Here is a 24,914-nt window from a genome sequence, read left to right on the forward strand (position 1 = left end):
TCGACTGGATGTGTCTGCCCGCTCTCCCGTGCCCACAGGAGAGCAGATATGTATAATATAGAAATAAACTTTTCTTTCCAGCTCTCTCTTCACACACACAAAAGGAGTGACATCATTCTGTCACTGGGAGAAAATGGCATGCTTTCCACTGACATCACTCCACATACTGTTGCCAGGAGACAAGGGAGTCAACATTAGTTACTATGGCGACTGCACTTCACCTTCAAAGCTCCTGACCTTTTTGGTTGTCTATGGTAGACTAGAATGTGTGTGACATGTATATTTGTGACATGTATATGAGTGTTTGTGTATGCGCACAAAACACACAAGGCAGGACGGTCTTCCATCCTTAGTGTTGTGCAACATGAGCATTCAAGGTCTTGTTGAGTCATCCACTGCAATACAGTAGTTGTTACAGGACATGCAAGATTAAAGGACTGCAGTGGAAAAAAAATGCAATGAATGAAACTGCCGATCACATGACACTGGGGCACCAAAAGCGCCGTTACTACTTAAGTTGGGAGTCAACATTTCCTAAACTTAAAAAAACAAAAGATGACGGGAGACATCAGTGAGTCGATACAGCATATTTATTTAGATATATATCTCTTCATTTAAAAGACTGACTCATAACAGTGTCCACTGCGTTTACCTGAGGACAGTGATTTTTAAAGAGGTCCAGCATCGACAAGTAAATGTAAAAATGAGCAACACAAAACGGCACAGGTGAAAGAGACAGATTTCCAGCTGGTTTGGGAGTTTTAAGTGGTTTGAAAAAACAAAACATTTATATAGTACCATATTTGGTAAACAAACATGCTGATGATCGAGTTGTTAACAAAACTATATCACAGTGACTAGAAACAGCCCCTTTTGACATAAACTCGAGGAGCTTCGGATTTGCATAAACCAAACAAAACAAAAAAAGACCCCATTGTCGACTCTGTTGTGTGCCAGACAATTAGTACTTCAAAAGTGGATTGAAGTCGTCAGCTAGATCACACATTTCACAGTGTTACAGAAACTGCTGTAGACCTCCAAACACAAAAAGCTTCTTTACTCACTCAAGTAAAAATGTAATTGAGTTTGAACAGAGAGCAAAGGCAAAGAGAACAAGAGGTGAAACATGCAGCTGAAGAACTGCTTCAATCTTCTTTCAATTTCACTCCTTTTTTGGCACAACTGGAGTCGCTTTCTCAGCTGTCATTTGCTAATTGAGTTTAGCCGGCGCATCAATGCCAGTCCTCTGGAGAGGGATACCAGCAGTGGTGGGCATTACAGGGCTTTTTTGGATTAGGTTGAGTTCAGGGCCAGTTTTCCACTCCAAGTCTGGTTCTCTGTGCCACCCTGCACATTGAGGGGTAACGTTGTCCCAACAGGACATTCTTCCACCCCAGCACCACACACATCCCGTCTCTACAAGGTGTCTCTTCATCCCCAGAAAGGGCACAAAGCCCATCTGCTTCTACAGTAAGCCAGACTTATCAGTCAGATCTTTAATTTTGATAATAATACAAGTGCTGCCTCAATATAGCTACAGGCAACCCTGCCACTGACATGTAGATCTACCGCTTCCTCACATGACAGACTACTTGCTTTTGATTGCTTTTTGTTTTTAAAGTTGACATTTGCTTTTCTCACTGCTGGGTTTACATGGAAAAGCTGCATTGTCATATTGACTTGAGCAATTGAGACATATACAGTGAAACCACCATATAGGCTAAAAGGGTAATTATACCCACTAAACGTAAACAGTTTTACTCATATGTGCCTTAATAACTCTCTGGGAATTACATCTGTCCTTTTTTTCCCCTTGCTGAACACTTCTAACAGAAGCTGATTGATTTAAACAATCCAGCTTATACTGCTAATGTGAATATTAGCAGAAGTCAAATCATCATACATACACGTTCTGTACTATGGCTCTGCTCCATTCATGATTTAAAAAAATTATTACAGCATACAATAAAATACATTTCAAAAATATGAATATCTAACAAGTATGACAAATACCAACAGCAGTATTTTCTGACACAGGTCCATACCGAGGTCCCAAACAACAAACCATGATAAACACCTACTACATGAAACGGATAAAAATGGACAGACGGCAAGCTAAATAACAGTGATTACACAAGAAAAGTCACAGAAAGGGCAAGTGATACATCATTTACGATGAATTCCCTAAACCCAACACAGTTTAATATGGTTAACATTCCTTCCCCCCCCCCAGAAAGCTCTTTCCACTGAAGCCATGCATACCATCGTGGGTGCACTTATTTTTGTCTTTCTAAGGCATGGAGCACTAGGTCCCACCATGGGATCCTTTAGCTCACTGGACTGAACAAGTGTAGACAAATGAGTCCTCAGTCTTTGCTGAGTACAGGTGGTAACACGTCATTGTTCATTCGCAACTGTATTTCCTCACTTCATTTTTCCATCTAGCAATTTATTGTTCTCACTGACGTCAGCAGACATCGACTTCCAGTATCGATGGCAGGCCATCTCCAGCATCTCAAGCCCTCCAAAGCGCTTGTGCTGAGCCATGTACACTCCAACCATGATCAGGAAGTAAAGCCTGAAAGGAGCCCAGAGCCACAGGCCAGTGAAACACAGAGCAATGAAGCTGCTCCAATACAGCAGCGAGGCCGCTTTGATCAGAGTAACTCGCAGCTCTGACTTACAGGGTGGTACTCGTGCAATGCCATCCCTGTCAAAGGCGCGGGGCTGCCCTGAGTAAAAGTCCCGTAACCGGACCTCCTTTTCAGCCCAGCGCTCCCGACACCAAGATTCTAAGTCAGAGGAAGAGGTGGGAAGTGCAGACACTGGATAGCGCCGGACATGGAAATGGATCTCACGTGGGAAATGGCCGGATATGAGGTGGCGTTCTGTCTGTGGGATGTTCTTAGGGTAGGCGACTGTAATGTCATGGACGGCATCCAAATTATCACCTAGGAAAAAAGTAAAAAACAAGTACAATTTAAAATGATGAATGGGAGAATAACACGACTTACTATTTTAAAAAGATGAAAGCAAATTCATTTAGAAGTGTGAAAAACTCTACTTCCGATCCAGAACCACAAACAGCAAATCTTTTAGACATGAAGACAAGCCACTGCAGGGAGAATTATTATCTCTCTTACAAAACCACACTAGTTCACTGGCCCCGTTACTCAGACACCTCCAATTATCCAGTAACTCGCCGTTTTAAAACTACCGTCATCACTGATCTACAGTGCCCTTGTATACACAGGGGGAACAAAATAGATTACCAAAAGCACAGGATGACACCCGCAAGCGCCTGCTCTCACAGTAAAAATAGAGCTTAGAGGGGCACAGTGGATATGGACAGGGAGAACATGATCAGCATGAGTATGTCAGTCAGTGGCATAAAGAAAGGGAGATGAAAATTGACTTAGTCTGACGATATCACAGTGTTTCACAACACCTGCTTGGAGAGTCTGTGTCACTGCTGAGCATGCAGGGTTGGGGGGGGGGGGGGGGGGGGGGTGAGACAGCAGGACCAGAGATGGTATTTATTTAAGACCTTTGGAAGACTGCCAGGTTGAGCTCACACAGAAATATGATAATATCGGGTAGCTGTAATGACTGGCATTGGGATGAAAGCATATGTCTGAGACTCTGAAGAATAACAGGTATAATCCCTCCTTGTATGAACAGCGTCAGTGGAATAAGTACAGTCATCGTAGCAGCGTGTCATTTTCAGTTGGTTTTAGAGATAAAATATTTCCGTCCTCATGACAGGCTTTGTGTCCTGGTTATTTTCATGTGAACGCATTACACTGTCTGGCTGCCAACTATCCTTAACGTGTCTATTACAAGTAAATCGGTCACGTGTTTAATGTAGATGATTTCAGAAGCTGTTAATGTCCTTCAAAGCTGACCTTTTCGTAGTCGGTCCACAATGAAGGTGAATCCTGTGGTGCGGGGATGAAGAACATACTCAAACTTCGGCAGGCTGTTCTGTGCAGCAAACGCGTCGCTCTTTGCCCTTGTATTTTCTGCAGAAGACACACACCATAAAACTTGAGTAAAAACTCTGTAAAAACATATCATGTTACTCATTCTCTCCAGGATAAATGTTTTTACTGGGATGCAATCAAGACTCTAAGTTTGTATCATATGACTGCTTTAAGAAGAGTGCATAAACCTTTATGTAGGCACAAAAAATAAGGTAAATAAACCAAGAATTGTTTTAAGATGCTAGGAGTATTAGCTGTCTGTATTCATTTTGACTTTGTACTTTAAAACTATTAAACTTAGAGTACCTTTACGATGAAATTTATACTGTAAAACCAAAATACCATGGACAAGATTAACTGTTGCATATTAGATAGCCTTAATAATAACAACAGCCGAACTCATGGGGATACATAATCAAAAAATTCCAGTGTACTATTATAAAAATAGAAGTAACAATAACAACATGGGTTACGGGATATGATTAGATTCATTAATACACCCACTAAAGATAAACATTTATCCATTTATAAAAATCCATGGGGGGGCATAAACACAGGAAAGGTGACTATTTATTAGCCAAACATTCCTCGGGAACTTGTTGCTGGAACATGTAAACTATATCATGACTCATAAGTTATATTATGCAACAAGAAGCAAATTCAGACAGAGTACTCAGACAACAGACAGCTCTGTTGATCACACCTGTTCTCTTAAACAAAGCTGTTTGTCATTCCTACACAGTCTCTTATTCAATTCAGTTTTAAAAGCTTTATTAAAAAGTTTGCTCTGACCTTGATCCTTTAGTCTGTATGCCTCTAGGATAAGCAGTGTGGGACTAATGAACTTCCACGTAAGAAGTCAACATACCGTGTATATATCCCCTTGTTTCTTGCGTCAAATCAAGCCTTGAAGTCTAAGAGGCTTACTTGCAAACACACTCGCAAGGGTGCAAACATAACACCAACTGTAAAGTAATACTTAGACCCTACTGGCTAATTATGATGTAACTACATTCAGCTCAACATGACATCATGATATGTAAATGGGAGTTAAGCTTCTCCCAGTAATGCTACTCAGGACTTTGACTGGCTCAAATGGGATCTGAAGGGCCTTTAGGCACAAGTGTCACTCTTGCTTAGACCGAGAGATCAGAGCATTCTTGCAGAAATGGCAGTGACAAGAGATTTAGATATGTCTTATCACTCTGAAATTGTGTTTGCATAACAGTGTCGAGCGCAAAGGCATGCAACAGGTGGAGCGCTACGCTGAGCTCTGGAAGCCGACTGGTGGGTAACACATTTTCAGAGTAATAACTGAAATATGGACAGACTGCCCCATGAATGAATTAAACACTGCAAGGTTTACACTTCACCGGTAAGGTCGGTGCCTTCTGGGAAGAGCAGCAACTGTAAGGGCTCTCTGATGTCACAAAAGTAGTCCAGCATGTTCTCCAAATGCTTCTTGTCCTCCTCCCAACGACGCTGAATGAAGACAAAGCAGGCAACCTGCATTGCCCAACCTGCAAAGCAAATATTAAGTTGTCACATGTCTGCTTATCAAGGTAAACTGGCTAACATCTTAAAGTAGGAGCTGAACTTGTATAACACATTAGTGCTCTAACTTTACATCATAATGTTCCTCTTTTATATTTACATTCAGCCAAGTCAGTCTTAATGGTTTTATCTCCTCTTTCAGCATATATTACATTATAGTTTGTGTAAGTGTACACGAGTGTCTTTGTGTGTAGGAAAGGGCAAGGCACCCACTGTATACCCACCAAAGCCAGGAACAGCCTTAAGCGCAGCCTTGAGGCAGATCTTTTCCAGACGAAGGTAGCTGTACCTGAGCAGACAACACCAAAGGAACATCCAGTCCAGGCGGGTACGGTGGTTCATGATGATCACGCTCCGCTCTCCGGGAATGAAACCATCACCTGTTATTACCACCTTCACTCCAAATACTAGCTCCAGCAAGGACTAGAAAAGAGAGACAAGGATGGAGGGAGCATAAAAGAACCGAAAGGGAAGCGAGGGTGACAGATAGGAAGGTGGTCAAGGATGATGACAGGAAAATCATAGAAAGGGAGGAGGCGGAACTAGGAAGAGGTAAAAGAGCCAAAAGAATGAGAAGATAATAAGATACTGGTACTGGTTGGATATTATTGCCATTGTTCATGGTCATATAACCAATCACAGGTGATTTTACATGGCACCACCTTGTGTTTCATCTGATAACGAGCAGGTATACGATCATCAATTGTTGCAGTCATGATACACAAGACCTTTGCCTTGTTCTCAGGCATAATTGGAATAAATGAAGTATAGTTTTGACAAATTAAGAGAAAAGGCATATTTTCATCAGCCTATGCACAGGTAACTTAAGACCATCTGTCGCACACAAGTAGGTTAAGAAAAGGGTAAGCTGGTGTACGCACCACAGGTAGGGTGAGCCAGGTAGCCACAATTCGATCACTGAGCCAGCGGTACCAAGCAGGAGACAACAACATGAGGGGTAAAACTGGCCCCAGCATGAAGACGCTCCCGAAGAAACTACCCAAAAACAGGGTCACCACAAAGTACAGGCCCCGCACTGACACAGCCATCTGCAAGAGATGAACAAGACAAGATTAGCTGAGTACAAGTCCATACAGAATAAACATAACAGTTTTAAAGAAACACTGTTTTATTAAGTGGGTGGATGATGACAGTCACTGTATTCCAGACTTGGATCTCTGCTATGGAAAGAAGCTAAGAAGAAGAACATTGATAATATGAAACAAATGTGGTTTTTAGCGGTCTCGCCAAAAGCAAAGATTGCAGTTCTGTTGCTCTTTTAATATATTTACCCACAAACAGTGGAAAATCCAGGGCAGACATTCCTAGGGTGGAATGTAAATGGGGGAACCTTTTGGTCTGTGGGTGACAGATTGTGGGTGCACAGTCACTAAATCACGTTTTGTTGTGGTTTTGGAATTATTCACTGAATGTACTGCTGGAGAAACTTTCTGTTATTCTTAATAAAATGGCTTTGTTGAATGAAGATCTTAAACTATCACTCAAGTATAATCAGGAACAGAACAGAAGAATTAAAATATTGTAACAGGAACTTGGATGCAATCAATATGGCAATATATGGAGTGTTAAGACACTGAAAGCAAAAAAGCCTGGAAAATGATACTCTTACATTGAAAGTCTCAACTGATTAGGAATGCTAGGTATGTTTTTACTGCATTGGGTGTGTGCTTAGGATCACTGTCATGCTTAATAATGAAGCTATTGCTAGTCAGATGCTTTCCAGATGGTACTGTATGATGGATGATGGAAAACCTGACAGTCCTTTTCAGTGTTCATAATCCCATCAGTTTTGTCAACATACCCAAATCATGACAAAGCCTCCACCATGTTTAACAGATTGCTGTAGCTGCTTGCTGTTGTACCTCTCTCCTTAACCTCCAAACTGATGACTATTTGAACGAAGGTGCTATAAGATTGATTGCCACCGATTTTTCCAGTGATTGCTAGTGATCTTTGGTTCAATCCACTGAGACCATTTCTGATGGGGCAAACAGTGGATGGACTGGTTCATATATTGTACTTTTCTGCTCTTTTCTACTCTAGCATTCAAAACGCTTTATACAACATGCCTTATTCAATTCACACAAGCACTTTTTTTCTACAGCTATGTGCCTTTCTATCTAACATTCCTACTCCGATGGGGCAATTTAGGGTTCCGCATCTTGCCCAAGCGTACTTAAGCCCCTTTCACATAGAAAGCAACATGTGCTGCGCTGACCGCTAGCTGGAGAAAATGGCCCAAAAATTGTGTTACACTCCACTTTTACTTGTTTCTTCATCCCTTGCATTAGGGACCTTTTTTATGCTTGAATTATTTTATAAGTTAGTGTTAACTGGTCTACCAAGGAATAGAATGGAATGAAATGAGTGAAAAAGTAGCCAGTGTATAAAGTAAAGAACCTAAAGACTACTTTTAAAGGTTAGAAGTAATGAGTACAAATACTTACTTACTTAGAATTTTCTGTAATTGAGTAGTTATTTTTCTGACAACTTTTTACTTTTACTCCCTACATTTTTAAACAAATATCTTTACTTTCTACTCCTTACATTTTCAAAACAGGCTCCTGGTTTTTGGTTTAACATTTAAGGGGAGTTATTATTTCACGTCACTGCAGGTCTTCAAACAGCAAACTGATTTGAGCCTAAACAACACATGAAAGCCAGTCCTATTTGTATATTAATCACCAGGCGACATTGCATAAAAAGGGATCAAAGAGGCAAAACGGTGTGCCATAGTTAGGGGTTAAAGTGGGCCTGGAACAAGTGCAGATGTCCATAATTTGCAGTTGTGGTACTTCAGTATTTAGCTAGCTCTAAGAAAGAGGAGTGAGTATAAAGGGAATACCTTTTTTTACGTGGCAGGTAAAAAAAATGCAAAATTTCTATCACCTCAACAAACATCAGCAAACCCACAAATTGTTTCTGTGCAGTTTGTCACAATATGCCTTCTACCTTAAAAGCTACAGCTGCTATATTTCACAGGGGAGAGAATGAGAACTAAAACCACTCAAGATAGAGAAAGACGGGACCGGAGAGGAAGAAGAGAGAATTCTATTTAAAGGTAATAACTGCTCATGATAGTTGATCAACTGGAACTTGAAAGCTTACATGCAAGTCCTGATTTTTTTATGTCAGATGTTATCTGTATATGTGAAGCAATGACTTTTCATATTGTGAAGCGTTCTGCAAAACAAACTGAGGTATGCCAAGTTTGTGTTATTCAAAAGCGGCATGAAAATACTCTGCAGCTTAGTGCAGCATAAACAATTTAGATTTGCCGTACTGTGATGGATTTAAAGCAAAGAACGTTGGGTTACTTAACGTAATCCCTGGTTCTTTGATAACAGAGTGAGGTGTTTCACTATGGGAATCGCCTCGGCGTGACCAACTACGGAAGCTCCAATGACACCACGTCTGTCTATGACAGACCTGTCGAGCCGTGCTCAGGGCTCCGCCCCCTCGTACTAACACGGCCGACCAGCTCCTCCTAACTCATTCCAAGCAGATTTCTTTCCGTGCCTAAGCAAGGAGGGAAGTGTTGGTGAAACACCTCACTCTGTTATCAAAGAACCAGGGATTACGTTAAGTAACCCAACGTTCTTTTTCTAACTTCGCTCGGTGTTTCACTATGGGAGATATGGCCCACTCCCGGATTGCGCCAGCTCCCGAAGCTACTCTCCAGTGCTACTCCAGGATCTCAGGTCGAACCTGAGGCACCAGAATCCAGCACCGTCTGAGCCAGGGATGACTGTGCAACATCCAGCCGATAAAACCGGACAAACGTGTGCGGCGTAGCCCAGCTTGCTGCCGCACAAATATCCTGGACTGATACACCTCTGAACAACGCCCAGGATGTGGCCACACCCCTAGTGGAGTGTGCTCGGAGTCCCGGGGGGGCCTGCAAGCCCTTACAGCTATAAGCCAGAGCTAAGGCCTCTACAATCCAATGAGCTAGTCTCTGGCGTGATACGGGCCTGCCCTTGTGAGGGGAGGCCCAGGAAACAAACAGCTGATCCGACTTCCTGAATCCAGCTGTTCTGTCAACATAAGTCCCCAAGGCCCGGACAGGGCACAAAGTGTTCAGCCTCTGCTCCCTCTCGGAAGAGAATGGAGGGGGGTGAAAAGCTAGGAGCTCTACTGTAGGGCACCTGTATGATGTTTCCAACACTTTAGGGACAAAGGCTGGGTTAGGCCTCAGGAGTGCTTTAGTGAGTCCCGGGGCCAACTGTAGACAAGAGGGGTGAATAGACAGAGCCTGTAATTCACTAACTCGCTTGGCTGTGGTTAGAGCCAACAGCAGAGTGGTTTTAAGAGAGAGAAACTTCAACCCCACTGCCCCAATAGGCTCAAAGGGGTGGTGGGAGAGGGCGTCTAAAACGACTGACAGATCCCATAAAGGGACCAGTGGTCTAGAAACTGGGAGCGTTCGACGCGCTCCTCTCATGAAGTGACCTACAAGGGGGTGCTGCCCAGCAGGTTTATCACCAAACCCCACGTGGCAAGCTGAAATAGCTGCTAAATAGACCTTTATAGTGGAAAAAGCTTTCCTTTTGTCCAGCAAGTCTTGAAGAAAACACAACAGCTCCACCACTGAACACTGAAAAGGGATAATCTGCTTTTCATGGCACCACTCTTCAAAAACACGCCATTTACTGCTGTAAATGGAACGGGTGGAGGAGGCTCTGGCATTCTGAATGGTTTCAATAACCTTCGGAGGCATGCCTGCTGCCTTCAAATTCCACCTTTCACGGGCCAGGCCCAGAGAGCAACCTGGTCTGGATGGGGATGGTATATCTCCCCACGCGCCTGAGACAGAAGGTCCCTGCGGATGGGGAGTGGCCATGGCTCGTCCACCAGAAGCTGGATGATTTCTGCTATCCAGTGTTTGGATGGCCACCGTGGAGCTATTAAAATCAGAGACAGCCCCTGATCCCTCACTCTGATCAGTGTTGGGGAGATCAGGCTGAGGGGAGGGAAAGCATACAGCAGAGTTTTTGGCCAAGGATGGGCCAGCGCATCCACGCCCAGTGGCGCGTGTGCGTCTGACAGGGAGAAAAACAGGGGGCACTGTGTGTTTTCTCGCGAGGCGAAGAGATCTACGGCAGCCCGGCCGTATCTCTGCCAAATCTGCTCCACCACCTGTGGGTGAAGCCTCCATTCTCCGAACAGTGGATTTCCTCTGGACAGGAGGTCCGCCCCCCTGTTCAGAAATCCTGGCACGTGAGTTGCCCGAAGGGAGAGGAGCCGAGTGCTGCTCCACATAATTATTTCCCTGGCTAACCTGTGTAGCTGCCGGGAACGGGTGCCGCCCTGGCGGTTGATATAAGCAACTACAGTGGAGTTGTCTGTTTTCACTAAAACATGTTGACCCCGGAGATACGGCAGAAAATGCCGTAAGGCTAGGAGCACCGCGCGGAGCTCCAGCACATTTATGTGATTCAGAGTGAGTCTCTGTGACCAAACGCCATTCACTGCTCTGCCCATCATAGTTGCACCCCAACCTGACAGGGATGCATCTGTGGTCAGCGTCACCCTGGATGATACTGCCCCGAGCGGTACCCCCGCCGCGAGAGCTGTCGGGCTCCTCCAGGGCCGGAGAGCCGCAATACACGGCTGCGTTATTTTTACACCACGACTGAGATGTCGGCGAGGGCACAGCTGCAGAGAAGCGACCCACCGCTGAAAATCTCTCATCATAAGCAGCCCCAAGTGTACCACCGATATCACCGAGGCCATGAGGCCGAGGAGGCGGAGACAGAGTCGGAACCGCACGACTTTCCCCAGCTGAAAACGGGAAAGACAGTGAGTGAAGGATGCGATCCTCCGCTCTGAAAGTGCGATACGATAAGAGATGGAGTCTATTCTGAGCCCCAGATACTCTGTAAACTGTGCGGGTTCCAAGTGGATCTTTTCCAGGTTGATAGTGAACCCAAGCTCCGTGAGGTGATTCACCACCACCTCGGAGTCTTTGATCGCCTGCTCGCGCGATCATGAGCATATTAGATAATCGTCTATGTAAGAAAATATTCTGATGCCGCTGTTCCTTAACGGAGACAGCGCTGCCTCCACACATTTGCTGAACACCCTCGGAGCTAAGGATAGCCCGAATGGGATAGTTTGAAACTCGTACGCTACGCTCTGATAAGCGAACCTGAGATATTTCCTGTGTGGAGGATAAATGGCGATGTAAAAATATGCGTCTGATAGGTCGATTGTAACAAACCAATCGCCTGTGTGAATTGAGCGACAAAGCATCTTGTGTGTGAGCATTCTGAACGTGTACTTTCTCAAATGCTTGTTTAACACACGCAGATCCAGAATAGGACGGAGCGACGTTCCGTCCTTTTTCGGGATGAGGAAATAGCGGGAGTAAAAGCCCTGCTGAGCTTCTTCGCTCGGAACCGCTCCGATCGCCTGTTTGTGTAACAGGGAGGATATTTCCTCCTCCAGCACATTCGCTGAATCGCGACTGGCCACAGAAGCTAACACTCCGCCGAATCTCGGTGGTTTTGCCGCAAACTGTAGTCTGTAACCATGGGAAATGGTTGACAAGACCCAGGGATGAACTGCGCATGCGCGCCACCGCTCCAGCCGCTCTGCGAGCGGGCCTCTGAAGAAGCGGTAGCGTGACGTCACCCCTGTCTCCCGGAAGGAGTTGGGGCTCTCCCCCTCGGGAAGAGCGTGAGCTCCCCCCGCTGGGAACAAAGACAAATTGCAGTGATTTTCTTTTGTTTTTATTTTGAAACTGGGGGGACATTCTGCCCTTGGCAAACTGCCTGGCTGCAGAAATGCACGTTTTATTTCTTTTGTTACCCCCAAACCACAGTGAAGTGTCTGGTGACTCTGGGCAGTGCTTGGTGACACAGACAGAGTGTTTAGAAGTGTTTGGTGACACTGCGCCATTTGTCCACAAGTCTGTCCTCCCTGAACTGGAGGAGGAGACTGAGAGGGTGCTCCTGGTGAACTGGAAACTTCCGGAGACCCTGAACTTTGGAGTGATTTGGTTACCCCTTCTAACACCTTCCTTCTCTTTGGGGAAGAAAAGAGGGGTGACACAGAATGCTGCAGGTGTGCTAGGCTGACCGCTTTTTTTTTCCCCTCTCCGGGGTGTGACGGCTTGTTCTTTGCAGCAACTGCTGCAAAGGAATGCTTGCCCCAAGGTCTTCGGTTCTCTACCTTGGCCTGGTGGGCACCCTGCTGGCCTCCTGCTCCTCTCTGCATTCTGACCCCACTCTGTCTCCCTCTCGCAGCTGCTGCTGTTGCTGCAAAGCCAGCTCTTGGCACCTGCTGGGGCTGAGAGTTAGGTTTTCTGGGTAAGCAGAGATTGAATGCTTCACCCTCCTGCTTTCTGCGGGTGCTTGTTTCTCTCATTCTCTCCAGGGCTGGGCCAAAGAGACCCTTGGTTGGGTCATAGGCTGCATCCATGACCTCAGCCTTCTGAGCATCACCCAGGCCTGACAGGTTTAGCCACAAGGCTCTCTCACCCGAGACTGCAAGGCCCATAACGCGACCACACCCTTGGACTGCTCCCCTGGAGGAGCGAAGAATGAGATCATTAACCACGCAGATTTCATCCCAGAGGGCTGGGTTCGGGCAACCCGAGTCAAGCTGACGGCCCATGTCTTCCAGAATTTCTGCCTGATATGCTGATAGCAGTGTGACTGCATTAAGCGAGCACACTGACTGTGCAGCATATTTGTATGTCCTTTGATAAATAGATGCCATGAGGCGATCTATCTTGTTGGGCAAAGAAATGCTAGAAGAAGCTGAGATTGCCCTGCGGTTAGGGTGAAGGTGATACGCCACTGAAGGCTCCACTGCTGGGGGTTCAGTCAGCCCCAGTTCACCCATCCCCTGGATCTCAAGCTTAGAGCAGCCCTTGGTCGGAAGCTTGCTTTTAAAAGGGCTTGACCAATAGCGACTCATTTCTTTCATGCAGGCTGGGACTGCTGGCAGAAGCTGCTTTGATGGCGGCAAGGCTGGTGGGAGCCTCTTGCCGTCATACAAGTCACGTTCTGCCCCTTCGGCATCCTGGGCGGCTGGCCATGGGATGCCTAGCTTGGCAGCAGCCCGTTTACAGACCTCGTACAAATTGCTGTCCACCAGGGGTGCAACTTCAGCCCCACTCGGTGGCCTGGACTACTGGGGAGGAAAGGTAGAGTCATCCTCCTGTTCCTCATCCATGTCCTCCAGGTCGAGGAGGTCGGAGTCGGCATCGCCCTCCGCGTCCTCGCCACCCGGCTCGCCCACGTTTTGATCGAGGAGGTCCTCGAACGATGGGGGCATGAGCGGGGACTCTTCTTCCATCATGTCCGCCCAGCTTGTGGAGGCTCGCGGATGACGGATATCGCTCGTAGCAGTAGCAGCCGACAGGCAGGGGTCCTGACTGTTCGTTACTGCTACTCTCAGCCTCCTTTCCAGGACTTTCTCTGGCATCAAAGCACAGTGTGGGCATCCCTGAGGGTCCGCCAGTGAAGCCTGAGCATGCTTGGCACCCATACAGAAGATGCACATTGGATGAGGGTCCCTGCCCGAGATGGTGGCACCGCATGATGCGGGGCACGGGCGGGATGCAGCCTCTTTAGCCTTCGGCTCCGACCTTTTGGCGGGAGTAGGAGCCGTAGACATGGTTAGCGGAAAGGGGTGAGACTAGGCTACACCAGGCTCGTCTCGACACGTTAGCCCGTAAGTAGCTAGGACTAGCAGCGGGTGTTAAATCCGATCTAGTCGCGGCGGGAGTCAGCTCGTCGTGACACGTTGGCTGCACTCCGCTAGCCAATATCGTTAGCAACTTAATGCTAACCGAACCCTACGTCGACCAACAAGCTAATGCTAGTGAGACGCTAATGTGGTTCGTGGCCTGCTAACAAGTTAATGCTAGCCGGACACTGAACGAACAGCTCGCCGTAACGCGTTAGCCCGAGTCACACAACGTCGGCTACCTCGCTAACTAAAACCAGGAACCGCTGGGACAGCTCGCCTGACGCGGTTGCTGTTCCACAGTGCAACTCTAAGTACACTTCTTTCGAAGGACTTACTCAGCACGATCCAAACTGGAACCGGAAAAACTGCGTTTGGCGACGTACTCCTACACGGGACGCCTGAGAACTGTTAAGCAGCTAATCAAGTTAGCCTGGATGCGCTGAGGGAGCTCAAAGTAGTTTCTCACGGGAAGAAAGCGAGAATGAGTTAGGAGGAGCTGGTCGGCCGTGTTAGTACGAGGGGGCGGAGCCCTGAGCACGGCTCGACAGGTCTGTCATAGACAGACGTGGTGTCATTGGAGCTTCCGTAGTTGGTCACGCCGAGGCGATTCCCATAGTGAAACACCGAGCGAAGTTAGAAAAAGAACTGTGTGTGACTAGTGCACAGTGGCTGTGGTGCTCAAGGTGAGAATTCGGTTACATCAAGTGTAGCACAGTTGAATTTGAAGTTAAGCTGATGAATCTTAGATTCATTCACTCAATTCCACCTTCATACCAACCTTATACAGCCTAGTATAAAAATAACATGCACAATATACTGTCATCACAGAGGATGCCAAGACAACTCATGAGACATGTGCTTATATCTTGTTGAATTCAGTTGTGCAAATCTACAAAGACGAGTAAACCTCAGAGCTGCAGTGGCCCAGATCACCTAATCACAGCCTGTACCATTAAGAATTATTACTCATTTCCCCACATTGAGCCACTACAACCCCACGCGTTGAATCCCACTTTAACCCCCAACTGTACTCATTTTTCAGTTTAAAGGTAAAGTCATCCTCTGTTCTGTAAGCAACAGAAAACAGAGGAATTTCTTTATTTTCTCCAATTGTTTGTTCATATTCTACATAACTGATTCAAACTGAGTGCATTCAGTAGAATTAAAATTTAGACTGAAATAAAGTTTCATCTACCAATATTATTTTATTATTGTATTAATATAGCACAAGGTTCAGTTAACTTTGCACAAAGATAGATGGTAGAATATCCTCCCAGAGAGCTACTTTTTACTTTCTTGCTTTGAGTACATTTCAGAACTTATACCTTTTCACTCGTTGAATAAGTACTTCAGCTTTTACTAGAGTATATTTTAATACTAATATCTGTATTTCCACATAAGTACAGAATGTCTGTACTTTTGCCACATCTGACTACTTTAGAAATTACAAGGAGGACTGGTTACTTGGAAACAAACTATCAAGAAATGACAAGTGGCTGCAAATTTTCCACAATACTGTACATGTACTTCCAAACTGGAAGAATGGATTCAGTATGGTGAAAGACTGGGACACAGAGACTTACTCATTTGTGTAATTTCCAGGTAGTGGTTATTATTCATGAGATATACACATTTTTTAAAATGTGCTTTTATGAAGCGGTAGTTAAAAAAAGCAAGACTAAAAACTTCACAATGGAAATGACAAAAACAACTACACCATAAACTTCGGCTGTTATTGAACCTTTGAGCCACTGACTGCACTAAAAACATCACAAGGTGATAAACTCGTGGAAAAATTGGTTGAACCACACTTAAACTTTATTGTATTGTAAAGTTTTTCCTCTGCTTATCAGATTCAGGGTCTCAGGTGTAGGTGGGGTCAGGAGTGTGGGTAGAACCTATCCTAGTTACCATAAGACAAGAGGTGGGGTACACCATAGATAGCTCTCCAGTCTGCTGCATGGCTTCCAAAGAAAGACACACAATCATTCACCATTGTCTTTGGATTGTCAGGGGAAGTTGGAGTACCCGGTGAGAGCCCATGCAGGCACGAGGAGAACATTTGTAGGCCGCTAATGAACCTTTGACCCACTAACCCTGCTACCAAGAAGCATTAAAACATTACATGATAATGAACCAATGGAAAATTTGATAAACCACACTTACATTTTATTGTGTTAGGAAAATTATCCTTTGAAGTCATTATAAGCCCACGTACAAACTGTCATTGACATGGTTGCAAACAAAACTGAAACCTGATGCTGTATGTACTTTGTAATGGTGTCAAATCACAACAAAACGCTCAAGAACAATCGCATCACTCTAACACAAGGTAAAAGGGACTTAATTCAGCCCTTGTCTTTTCAGAGATATGAGAGGTAAACATTTCAACTTCCAATGGTAATTGAAAGTTGAATGTTAATTTGTGCTTCGCAAACTTTCACACAGGTGTTTTCACTTAGTTTTCCTGATTACACCCCTTCTTATGCTGCATTAATGGCACATCAGAAGTGGAAGGTTGGAAAATCTAATCAGGAATCTCATTGGATTTAACTGATTTATGTAATTTCTTGGCTGCCTCCTGGTTTGCTTTTTAGCCATTTTATGAATAACAACCCCCATCACTTAACTGAAGAAACAGATGAGCTAATAAGGCTTGTTTGTTTGATTTTTTTCCCTGGGGAGAGATAAGAGTGGATTCCCCGTGTCCACTGAATGCAGCATTAGTACCAAGACTGGAGACCTCCATGTATTTCTTAGTATGGTTCCACCAAAGCCTGGGAAAAGGCTGAATTAGCCTGAAAAATGTTAAACACCTGTTATTGCACAAGGCATTGACATAAAAATTCAATATTTATGAAAAAAAAATCACCTTTCCAAAAAAACGACAAAGTGTAGACCAATGTCTTTTGATCAATCAAATACAAAATAGTTGGTTAATTTAAGATGAACTAAACCTGTCTTACAAAAGTTTCTAGGGTGATCTAGTCACACAGCCAGTGTGATCACGATGAAAGCAAGCATTATACCAGTTTGCTGCTAAAAATAAATGTCATGGCCAAGCTGGTACTATCCCTTCTGATACTAAACACAAAACAAGAGTTCATTATTGATCTGTCAGGCAGTCATAGTGGAGGAGCAACACTGTGTCATGCCATTCCTTAAGTATATAGTTTACATATTGTTGTGACTTGTGAGGCTCATTCTCCTTATCTTGCAGACAGAGATGCAGAGATTACATTTACAAAACAGCTGGGCTGAAAAGAAATTCTACACAGTGATCTAAGGTCTCTGCATTTTTTTTTTTCAGGAGATAAACAACAAGATATCAAGCCTCAAAACAGTGTGCTTTCTATTTTTTCAGAGTAGCTGGCACTAGCTGTCTGCCTATTGTTTTGTTGTAAATGCATCAAAAAATGTAAAAAAAAAAAAAAAAAAAAAAAAAAAAAAAAAAAAAAAAAAAAAAAAACACAAAACACAAAACAAAACACCAGCAAAGTAGAAGCGATACAATCTTGTACAGTCTAGGGCTGTGCGATATGACCAAAATCTCATATCCCAATATAAGAAATTCTATCGTCCTGATAACGATATAAATCACAAAAATGTAACATTTTCTGTAAATTCTGTGAATCTCGGGCAGCTCGTCTTGCGGGAAGTGTTTCCAGCTGCGCGTCATGTGGCTGGAGTCGAGTGTTTTAACCGATGCATGAAACGATACATTTTTAGACATAAGTTGTAACGGCCGCCGTTTTCTTTGTATTTATTACACAGCGTGCTGCGGGGAAAAGCCCGTTCTAACGTTTGAGTCTAAGGTTTATTTTTTAGCACCTGGCGGCTCTTTTTTAATTCTCATCTGTAAATAATCTGCTCTTTCACGTTATTCCGTTTATTTTGAAAAGTCTCAACAGGATCTTGAGCTTTATTGTGAAAGGTTTATGTGGAACATATACAAGCGGACACGGGATGCTGTTACCGTCGTTGTTGCTAACCACAACGCATAAAAACAGGCGCTTATCCGTCCATAGTGTGGTTATATTAAATATAAGAGAAAGAGAGAACTTTAAGAAATTAATATAGCCACTACAGTGACCATCAAAACGATGAAAAAATATTGCCGTAAACAGTTTATTTTGCGACACCACGAAACAAACGATAGCGTAAAATGAAATGATAGACGTTTTTATATCGTCATCCGATATATATATCGTTATATCGAACAGCCCTAACACAGTCCATGCGTATCTTAACAGTAGGGCTGTGCAATTAATAAAATGTTAATCTCAATCATGATGCTGGCTTCTCACAATTAAAGGAACATGATTGAGTGCCACTGAAAATGTATGCTCTGCCAATAGAAAGTAAAAGCAAATCAAGTGGTCGCTAGATTAACATGCCTCCATGAGCCAATCACAGCTGTTCCCTGCACTGTGCAGCTTCAGGTTTCCTGGACTAGACGGGCTTAGTAAAAGTGCGTTAAAAGAGAGATACATAACCAAATTCAAATGTGTGGCACGGCAGGAGGTAAAGAGCTTTTCCCTTGAATTGAATCGTCATTTGCTGTTCGGAAATATTGCAAATTTAGGTCAAGTGATGTTAACCAGGAACAAATTATATGCAAAGAGTGCTGTAGAGTTGTGTCTGCACCGCAAAACCACACAGGTAACTTATTCAGCCACCTGAAAACAAAGCACAAACTGCAGGCAGGTCAAGAAAATCACTGTTCAGCTCGGACTTCCATAAAAGTGAGCAATGATGCAGTGAAATCACCAACGCAGAGTCGCATTTGGGCAAAGATGCAAGGGTCAACCAAACACGGAGCATAACGATGGCTTCAGGGAAAGGTTTAACATACTGGTCAAAAGATGCTGGCCATCTTTTGATTGAAAGTGTCTTGTGTAGCTGTGGGAAGACCATATACACTCCATGGCAGGGTGCACACAATTATTTTTCTAAAGTGGAAATACCAGTGCCGTATGTAAAACACTACTGGGGAAATACAGAGGGATCTCACAGCTGTCAAGCACTTTGCTATTAGTTTTATTCAGATCAGGTACAATGAATGAAGGGAAAGACTATTTTATGCACTTCACTTGGTGCAATTTTTAAAAAGATACATTTTTTCTTCTAACACGTGCTGAATTTGGGTATATAAGGAAAAGCTATTTTACTTTACTGAAAAAAAGCTTTTGTGCCAATAAATAAAAAAATAATTACATTTATAATATTTATTCTGTAGATGAAAACTATCAGACTGCAAAGAAGATAACATAAACAAGTCTGACTAATTTAACGAAAGGAGTTAGAAATGTTTTTGTATTGCTGATCAGACGGAGCCTGTCATTTTCCACCACACCCCGAGGTTTTGGTGGAAAGCAATACAGGGTACAGTCACCTAGATACTGTGAGGTTATCTTTACTGATATCTGCATGATTTCAGACTGAGTCACTAGACAGAAATCTAACCAGAAAACATTCCAAGGGATCGCTTGTGATCATCTCCACGCAAGCCTTGCTCATCTCAAACAAGCCTATTGAAGTTGGGCAAGTTGAGACATTACACACCTTCCTGTATTAGTAGTTTTTAACCTACTAAAACCGCACGTAAGCAAGTAACCTAAGTGTCAAATATTTTGATGTAATGCACCTTTGCATGCTTGGCAAACCTGATTTGATGCTCGATGAGAAAAAGCCATGCCAAATGATTTGTGTACATTACAGAGAAGGGCGTGGAAACCCTTATAATCTGTAAGACTTACTAGTTTTACAGTTAAGCCCTAAAGCTGGTCAATTACTATTAAGAAGATGAAAGGTTTAAACGGAGAGGCACAGCAAGTCCCTTGCTGACACTGGCATCTCCGAGCTCGTGCTACTGGGAGCAATTTTCTCCTGCAGGTGTTTTCCTCTCTTACGTGAACTTCAGCTCTCACCTTACACCTCAATTACTGTTATGACTGTACAGGCTTCTGGTTCAGACTACCTTCCCCAACACTTTCATCATCCTGCCCTTGTTGACACCTTCTGCGGCATCATGACACAGCAGGTCTCATGGCACCAATCAAAGTGGCAGAAGTTGCATTTAAGCAATCCAAGAGTGTTTGTGCATGATTATGTTGGCATTTAGGGTTTAAGGGTTGCTGGTTTTAACAACGGAAAATGTGAAGCATGAGAGGGCTGAGGACAACAAGCTTGCTCAGCACAATTGCCACAATTAGGCTACGTCCCTTTCCACTCACACACACACAAATAAAACACACACCCTTGGGTGGCTGCTGAAACAACTAGACAAGGCTATTCATACATGCAGTAAAAAGGCCTGACACACCTGGAGCCAGTGATGTGAGAACTGAGTGGAATTATGAAAATTAAATTGTTATATAAACATGTTTTTTTCCTGCTTGGCATATACACATGAGGCCTGGTAACACTATTTGTGCAAGACATCCAGGGAAACTTGTTTTCATACTCCAGGGCCAGCATTGCTTGTGAGTTTGATTTATTCCCGTCTACTTGGTTGGTTTAACATTTATTTAATCACCATAGTAATGATCCTGAAATAATTCCCCCCCCCACACACACACACACACACACACACACACACACACAAACAAACAATTTGGACCAAAATATTCATTCTAAGGGCAGAAAAAGAAAGCAGCGAGGGAAGATAATAAACATAAAATCAATACACAGGATACATTTGTTGTATCAGAAATGTGACAAAAGCTCCTGGAAAAACACAATTGACTATAGAAGGCTTAATAGAGGAAGCTGGTGGCTGTTGTCAAAGAGGATGTGATGGAAAATCTGGTCTAAACTTTAGTGACAAAACCATTTTTTGTCAATCAACTTCCACATTCTTTGCAAGCATACTTCCTGCACGCAGGTGAGGAAGACATATTAAGTAGTCCTGCTCGCTTCTCTTATTTTGTGCCCACTTGGCTCCTGTCCTTCCCATCTTTCTTTGGCACCACATTTAAGAGGTGTGGCAAGCAGCTTGCAACATTATGCCACATTGTAAATTAATTAATTAATTGCACTATTTTGTACATGTAAAAAAAACCCAAAACAACAACTGAAAATAAATTAAAAATGCAAGGCTACAAAAGCGCTTTCCAAACAGGTAATCAAAGAAAACAGAGTTGCTTCCACACAAACTAAACTATTCAGGCTGAAGTATAAATCTGTTTAATCACAACTCTGGTCGAGCGGATTTGAGAGAAAGTTAGAAAGGCGAGGCTGAGATGGTTTGGGCTTGTGCAGAGAATGGATAGTGGATATATTGGACAAAGGACTTTGAATAAGGAGCTGCCTAAGTCTGGTCCCAAGAAAAATGTAGCCAAAATTAAGGAAGGTGTTTGTGTTGGTCCTGAAATCGGTGAAATGATGCTTGACAATGAGTTCAGAAGCCAAATGGATCAGCGGCATGGGAAGCCTTCGTGCAGGTTGTCCAGAATTTTCTTGGAAATCACAGAATTGTGCTCAGCTTATGGATAACATGCTAAAGGCATTTCAGCTAATGACTGCAGAACTTCACTTTAGATGCACTTCTTACGTTCTCATCTCGACTTTTCCCCCCACCAAATCAGCGATGAGCATGGAAGAAAGTCTTCATCAAGAATAAAATGATATCAGGGAAAATTCAATCCTAGCATAATGGGTGACTACTGTTGGTTCTTGCTAAGTCAAGCGCAAAAGCAAATGTATTAAACATTGTTTAACATGTTTAATTTTGAGCTAAATTGACAGGAATTTGCTTTAGCGTCTTTGTCTGGTGTTGTGTTCTGGTTTATTATCAGAATACACACATTAAAACTATTTTGTAGGGGAAATGCTTGAAATTCCAGATATTGTGTTGCTATATTGATATTCAAAAGTGATGTGTATCTCAAAAACCTGACGCAAGTTGGTTGTACTTCTGAAATCAGTGTAAAAAACAAGAACAAAAAAACAGATAAAAAGCAGGTGTGAGGTGCCCAATAGCAAACAAAAAAGAGTTTTTTGTAGAGCAGTGTTATCAATAACTATAACAATCTCATGTTAAGCAAGTCTTTATTTTAGATAAGGGGAAAGCTCAATCGCCTCAGATAAAATCTATATGCTGGTTTGTTTTGAAATTATAGAAATTTATTAACCCCTAAGGCTGCCTGAAAAGGAAACTGATATGCAGTTACTTTGGGTAGCTGTGTTTCCAAACTACGATATCTTTTAACTAATATCATACAAGGGCAACTGACAGCAACTTACGCCACCTTTAAAGCAACAATAAAAGTAGCTAATGGACCATCGATCGTACCATACTTTTTCCACTATACCAGGGTGGGGCGAGTAAGGAAGGAGGACTTTAGCCAGAAAGAAAGCCTCGATTAGCCTAGATTTAAGTTTAAGCTAAGAATTGTGCCATATTTTATCTGTAAATAATAATGTTGCTACGTAAATATTGACCTAGCAGCAGCCTTTAATGCAATAAACCACGAGGAGATACTGCAGTCAAATGGATTGGCTAATGGAGACGCTAATGTTTACATTCTGACAGTGTGTGCTCTATTACGGTGAACACATTATGAGGAAGGGGTAACATACAAGCACCACTTTGCCTTTCCACAAACTGCCTTTAAAATCACTTGGCTACAGAACAGCTCATCTCCCAACGTACACGCTAACTGCTACATTTATTAAACGAGAAGCTACCTTAAGGTAAACTACTAGACTTTCAATGGTGATGGCTAATGCATCGAGTTTTGTGAAACACATACAATTTAAACATACCCACCTTTCGTGCTTATCCTTCACAATCAACGATCGGTGCGGGTGTGCTAGTCACGTTAGCTCCGGTAAGTCCAAACGCTGGGTTGCGACATACTAGCAGCTAGCTAACTAGCAAACATTAGCAAGAGGAGCTCCGCCAGAACACGAGAGCTGGCGCCGGTAGAACACCGGCTGAAACTGCCTCGCACCCGCTTTGTTTCGTGAAGTATTTGCTGCTCTAATTACGGAGCCGAGGCAGCTTCGCTTTATACGAAAGCATTTACTTACTATTAAAACAGAAACTTGCAGCATCAGCCATAACGTTTAGCTAGCTGAAGCCGACCTCTCAACTTGCTACCTCTCACCTGTCTTTACAGACAGGAGTCGACGGGGGGTGCTGTTTGCACAGGATAGCTTCATTAAGGAAAATGACGGTCTCAAAACCGCAGACCTGTGCCATGTGGAGCAGGTTTTGCCAAGGAGAGCCCTCATAGAGAACGCAGCGTAGATTTCGCAAGCTGATAGTGACTTTCACTGACACATTTCTTATATTTTTAGCAGCAGTCGAACTAGTTTGCACCTTTGAAGTCGTAGGTTGTGCAAAAAGAAAGTAGTTGACAATAGAGAAAAATCCAGCAAAGAAGTACTTAAGTACTTTTTGTGCACAGTATGGTTTTATGCATTTTACGCTTATTCATCATATATAATTTCAGCAGTATTATGGTTTAATTAATAAAAAGGTCTGAAATGCTTTTTATTGCTGCTTGCCCAGGGTGAGCTGCTTCAACTATTTTATAGAAAAGCATGCAATGCATATTTAAACATTTTGCTCATTATCTATTGTACAAGTCCTCATCATAACGCATTGAGAGGTCAGTGCATCATTAACAAAGCAGCAGTCACAGGCGACAAAGGGTAAGAACAGATCATTTGAAAAGTAAACAGTTATGCAGAAATAACCAATGGAAAACATAAAAAAAAAAACCTGTGTTTTGATTTCACTAATCAAAACACAATTCCTTTAAACATTAAAACTGGTTAGCATTAAACAGGGAAAGTACAGAGTACACTCAGAAGTTTAATCATTTCAGGCTCTTGGTTGAAGCTGGATCAGGCTTTCTTTCAAGATATGCAGCCTTTGCAGTGGCCTAAATTTCTTTAAATTCAAACAATGTTCAGATATGAACAGATATGTTTCCATAGATAACTGCCTTTGTGCACATTAAATCTCTCTCTCTTCAGAGCTTAAAATCTTTTTACTTATGTTAAATTGTTCTTCAGTAGGATTCTTGTTAGTCATATATCAGACGTCATTCAGGTACTGATGATATACATCTCAAGTCCTCCAACGCAGCCTTTTAAAGTAGTGTAAATCTTTGCATATGTCATTTGTTTCTTTTACCCACAGTTATGGGCTGTTCTACTAATACAAATTACCTCAGCATTGAGGGATGTGTGTGCACAGAGCGGTCGATGCGTCTTAGTGTGTCAGAGCATGCACACAGCAGCCTACTCTGTGTGCACGCATGGGGAGTGAGGTGGAGATGGACTGACAGACAGCGTAAAAGAGAGAGTGCACCTAGTTAAACTCAAGACTTTTCCATGACTTGCTCCCTGTGGCATGCACTCTATCTGAGAGACTAATTGAACTGCATGGCTTTATCAGTATAAACTTTTCAAGGGTCAGCTCCATCACTTCAGAGGACGATGGAAAAACGTTGTGTTTTTTCAGACTGGTGGCAGCTCACCTTCGAATAAAAAGCAGCAGCTCCACAAGATTGATGACGGTTGTTTAAGAAAATTTAGCAAAAGAATTTTGCTCATTTTCTCCCAAACATATTCCCTAAGAGAATTCCCCTTATCTGAGAGCTCAAGTATTTTTAATCCACGGAAAAGTTAAAACAC

At 43.3% G+C, this 24,914-nt stretch overlaps 1 protein-coding gene and 1 pseudogene across 1 annotated transcript; both read right to left on the minus strand.

The window, feature by feature from the left end:
- Window positions 1-572: 572 nt before the first annotated feature.
- Window positions 573-23,401, minus strand: lclat1 (lysocardiolipin acyltransferase 1). The gene is made up of 6 exons (XM_085257613.1): window positions 23,035-23,401; window positions 6,419-6,586; window positions 5,762-5,960; window positions 5,357-5,503; window positions 3,906-4,022; window positions 573-2,951 (listed from the first exon to the last, which is right to left on the minus strand). Exons 2-6 carry the CDS (start codon window positions 6,584-6,586, stop codon window positions 2,425-2,427), a joined length of 1,158 nt encoding a protein of 385 aa, XP_085113739.1. The 5' UTR covers window positions 23,035-23,401; the 3' UTR covers window positions 573-2,424.
- LOC146552332 (uncharacterized) lies at window positions 10,290-14,816 on the minus strand (annotated as a pseudogene).
- Window positions 23,402-24,914: the final 1,513 nt, after the last annotated feature.

The sequence above is a fragment of the Mchenga conophoros genome, linkage group LG19, assembly GCF_057382185.1.
Source record: "Mchenga conophoros isolate Kocher_MC1m ecotype Shallow Benthic linkage group LG19, M_conophoros_male_GT1.1, whole genome shotgun sequence".
Lineage (NCBI taxonomy): Eukaryota > Metazoa > Chordata > Actinopteri > Cichliformes > Cichlidae > Mchenga > Mchenga conophoros.

What these genes read in the sequence shown, in the direction of transcription:
- lclat1 (XM_085257613.1), bottom strand. Translation starts at nt 6,586, where the DNA reads ATGGCTGTGTCAGTGCGGGGCCTGTACTTTGTGGTGACCCTGTTTTTG. An exon ending in CCTGGCTCACCCTACCTGTG is followed by an intron (nt 5,961 to 6,418) that starts GTGCGTACACCA and finishes TCTCTTTTCTAG; the next exon opens with TCCTTGCTGGAGCTAGTATT. An exon ending in TGTGGACCGACTACGAAAAG is followed by an intron (nt 2,952 to 3,905) that starts GTCAGCTTTGAA and finishes CTTTTTTCCTAG; the next exon opens with GTGATAATTTGGATGCCGTC.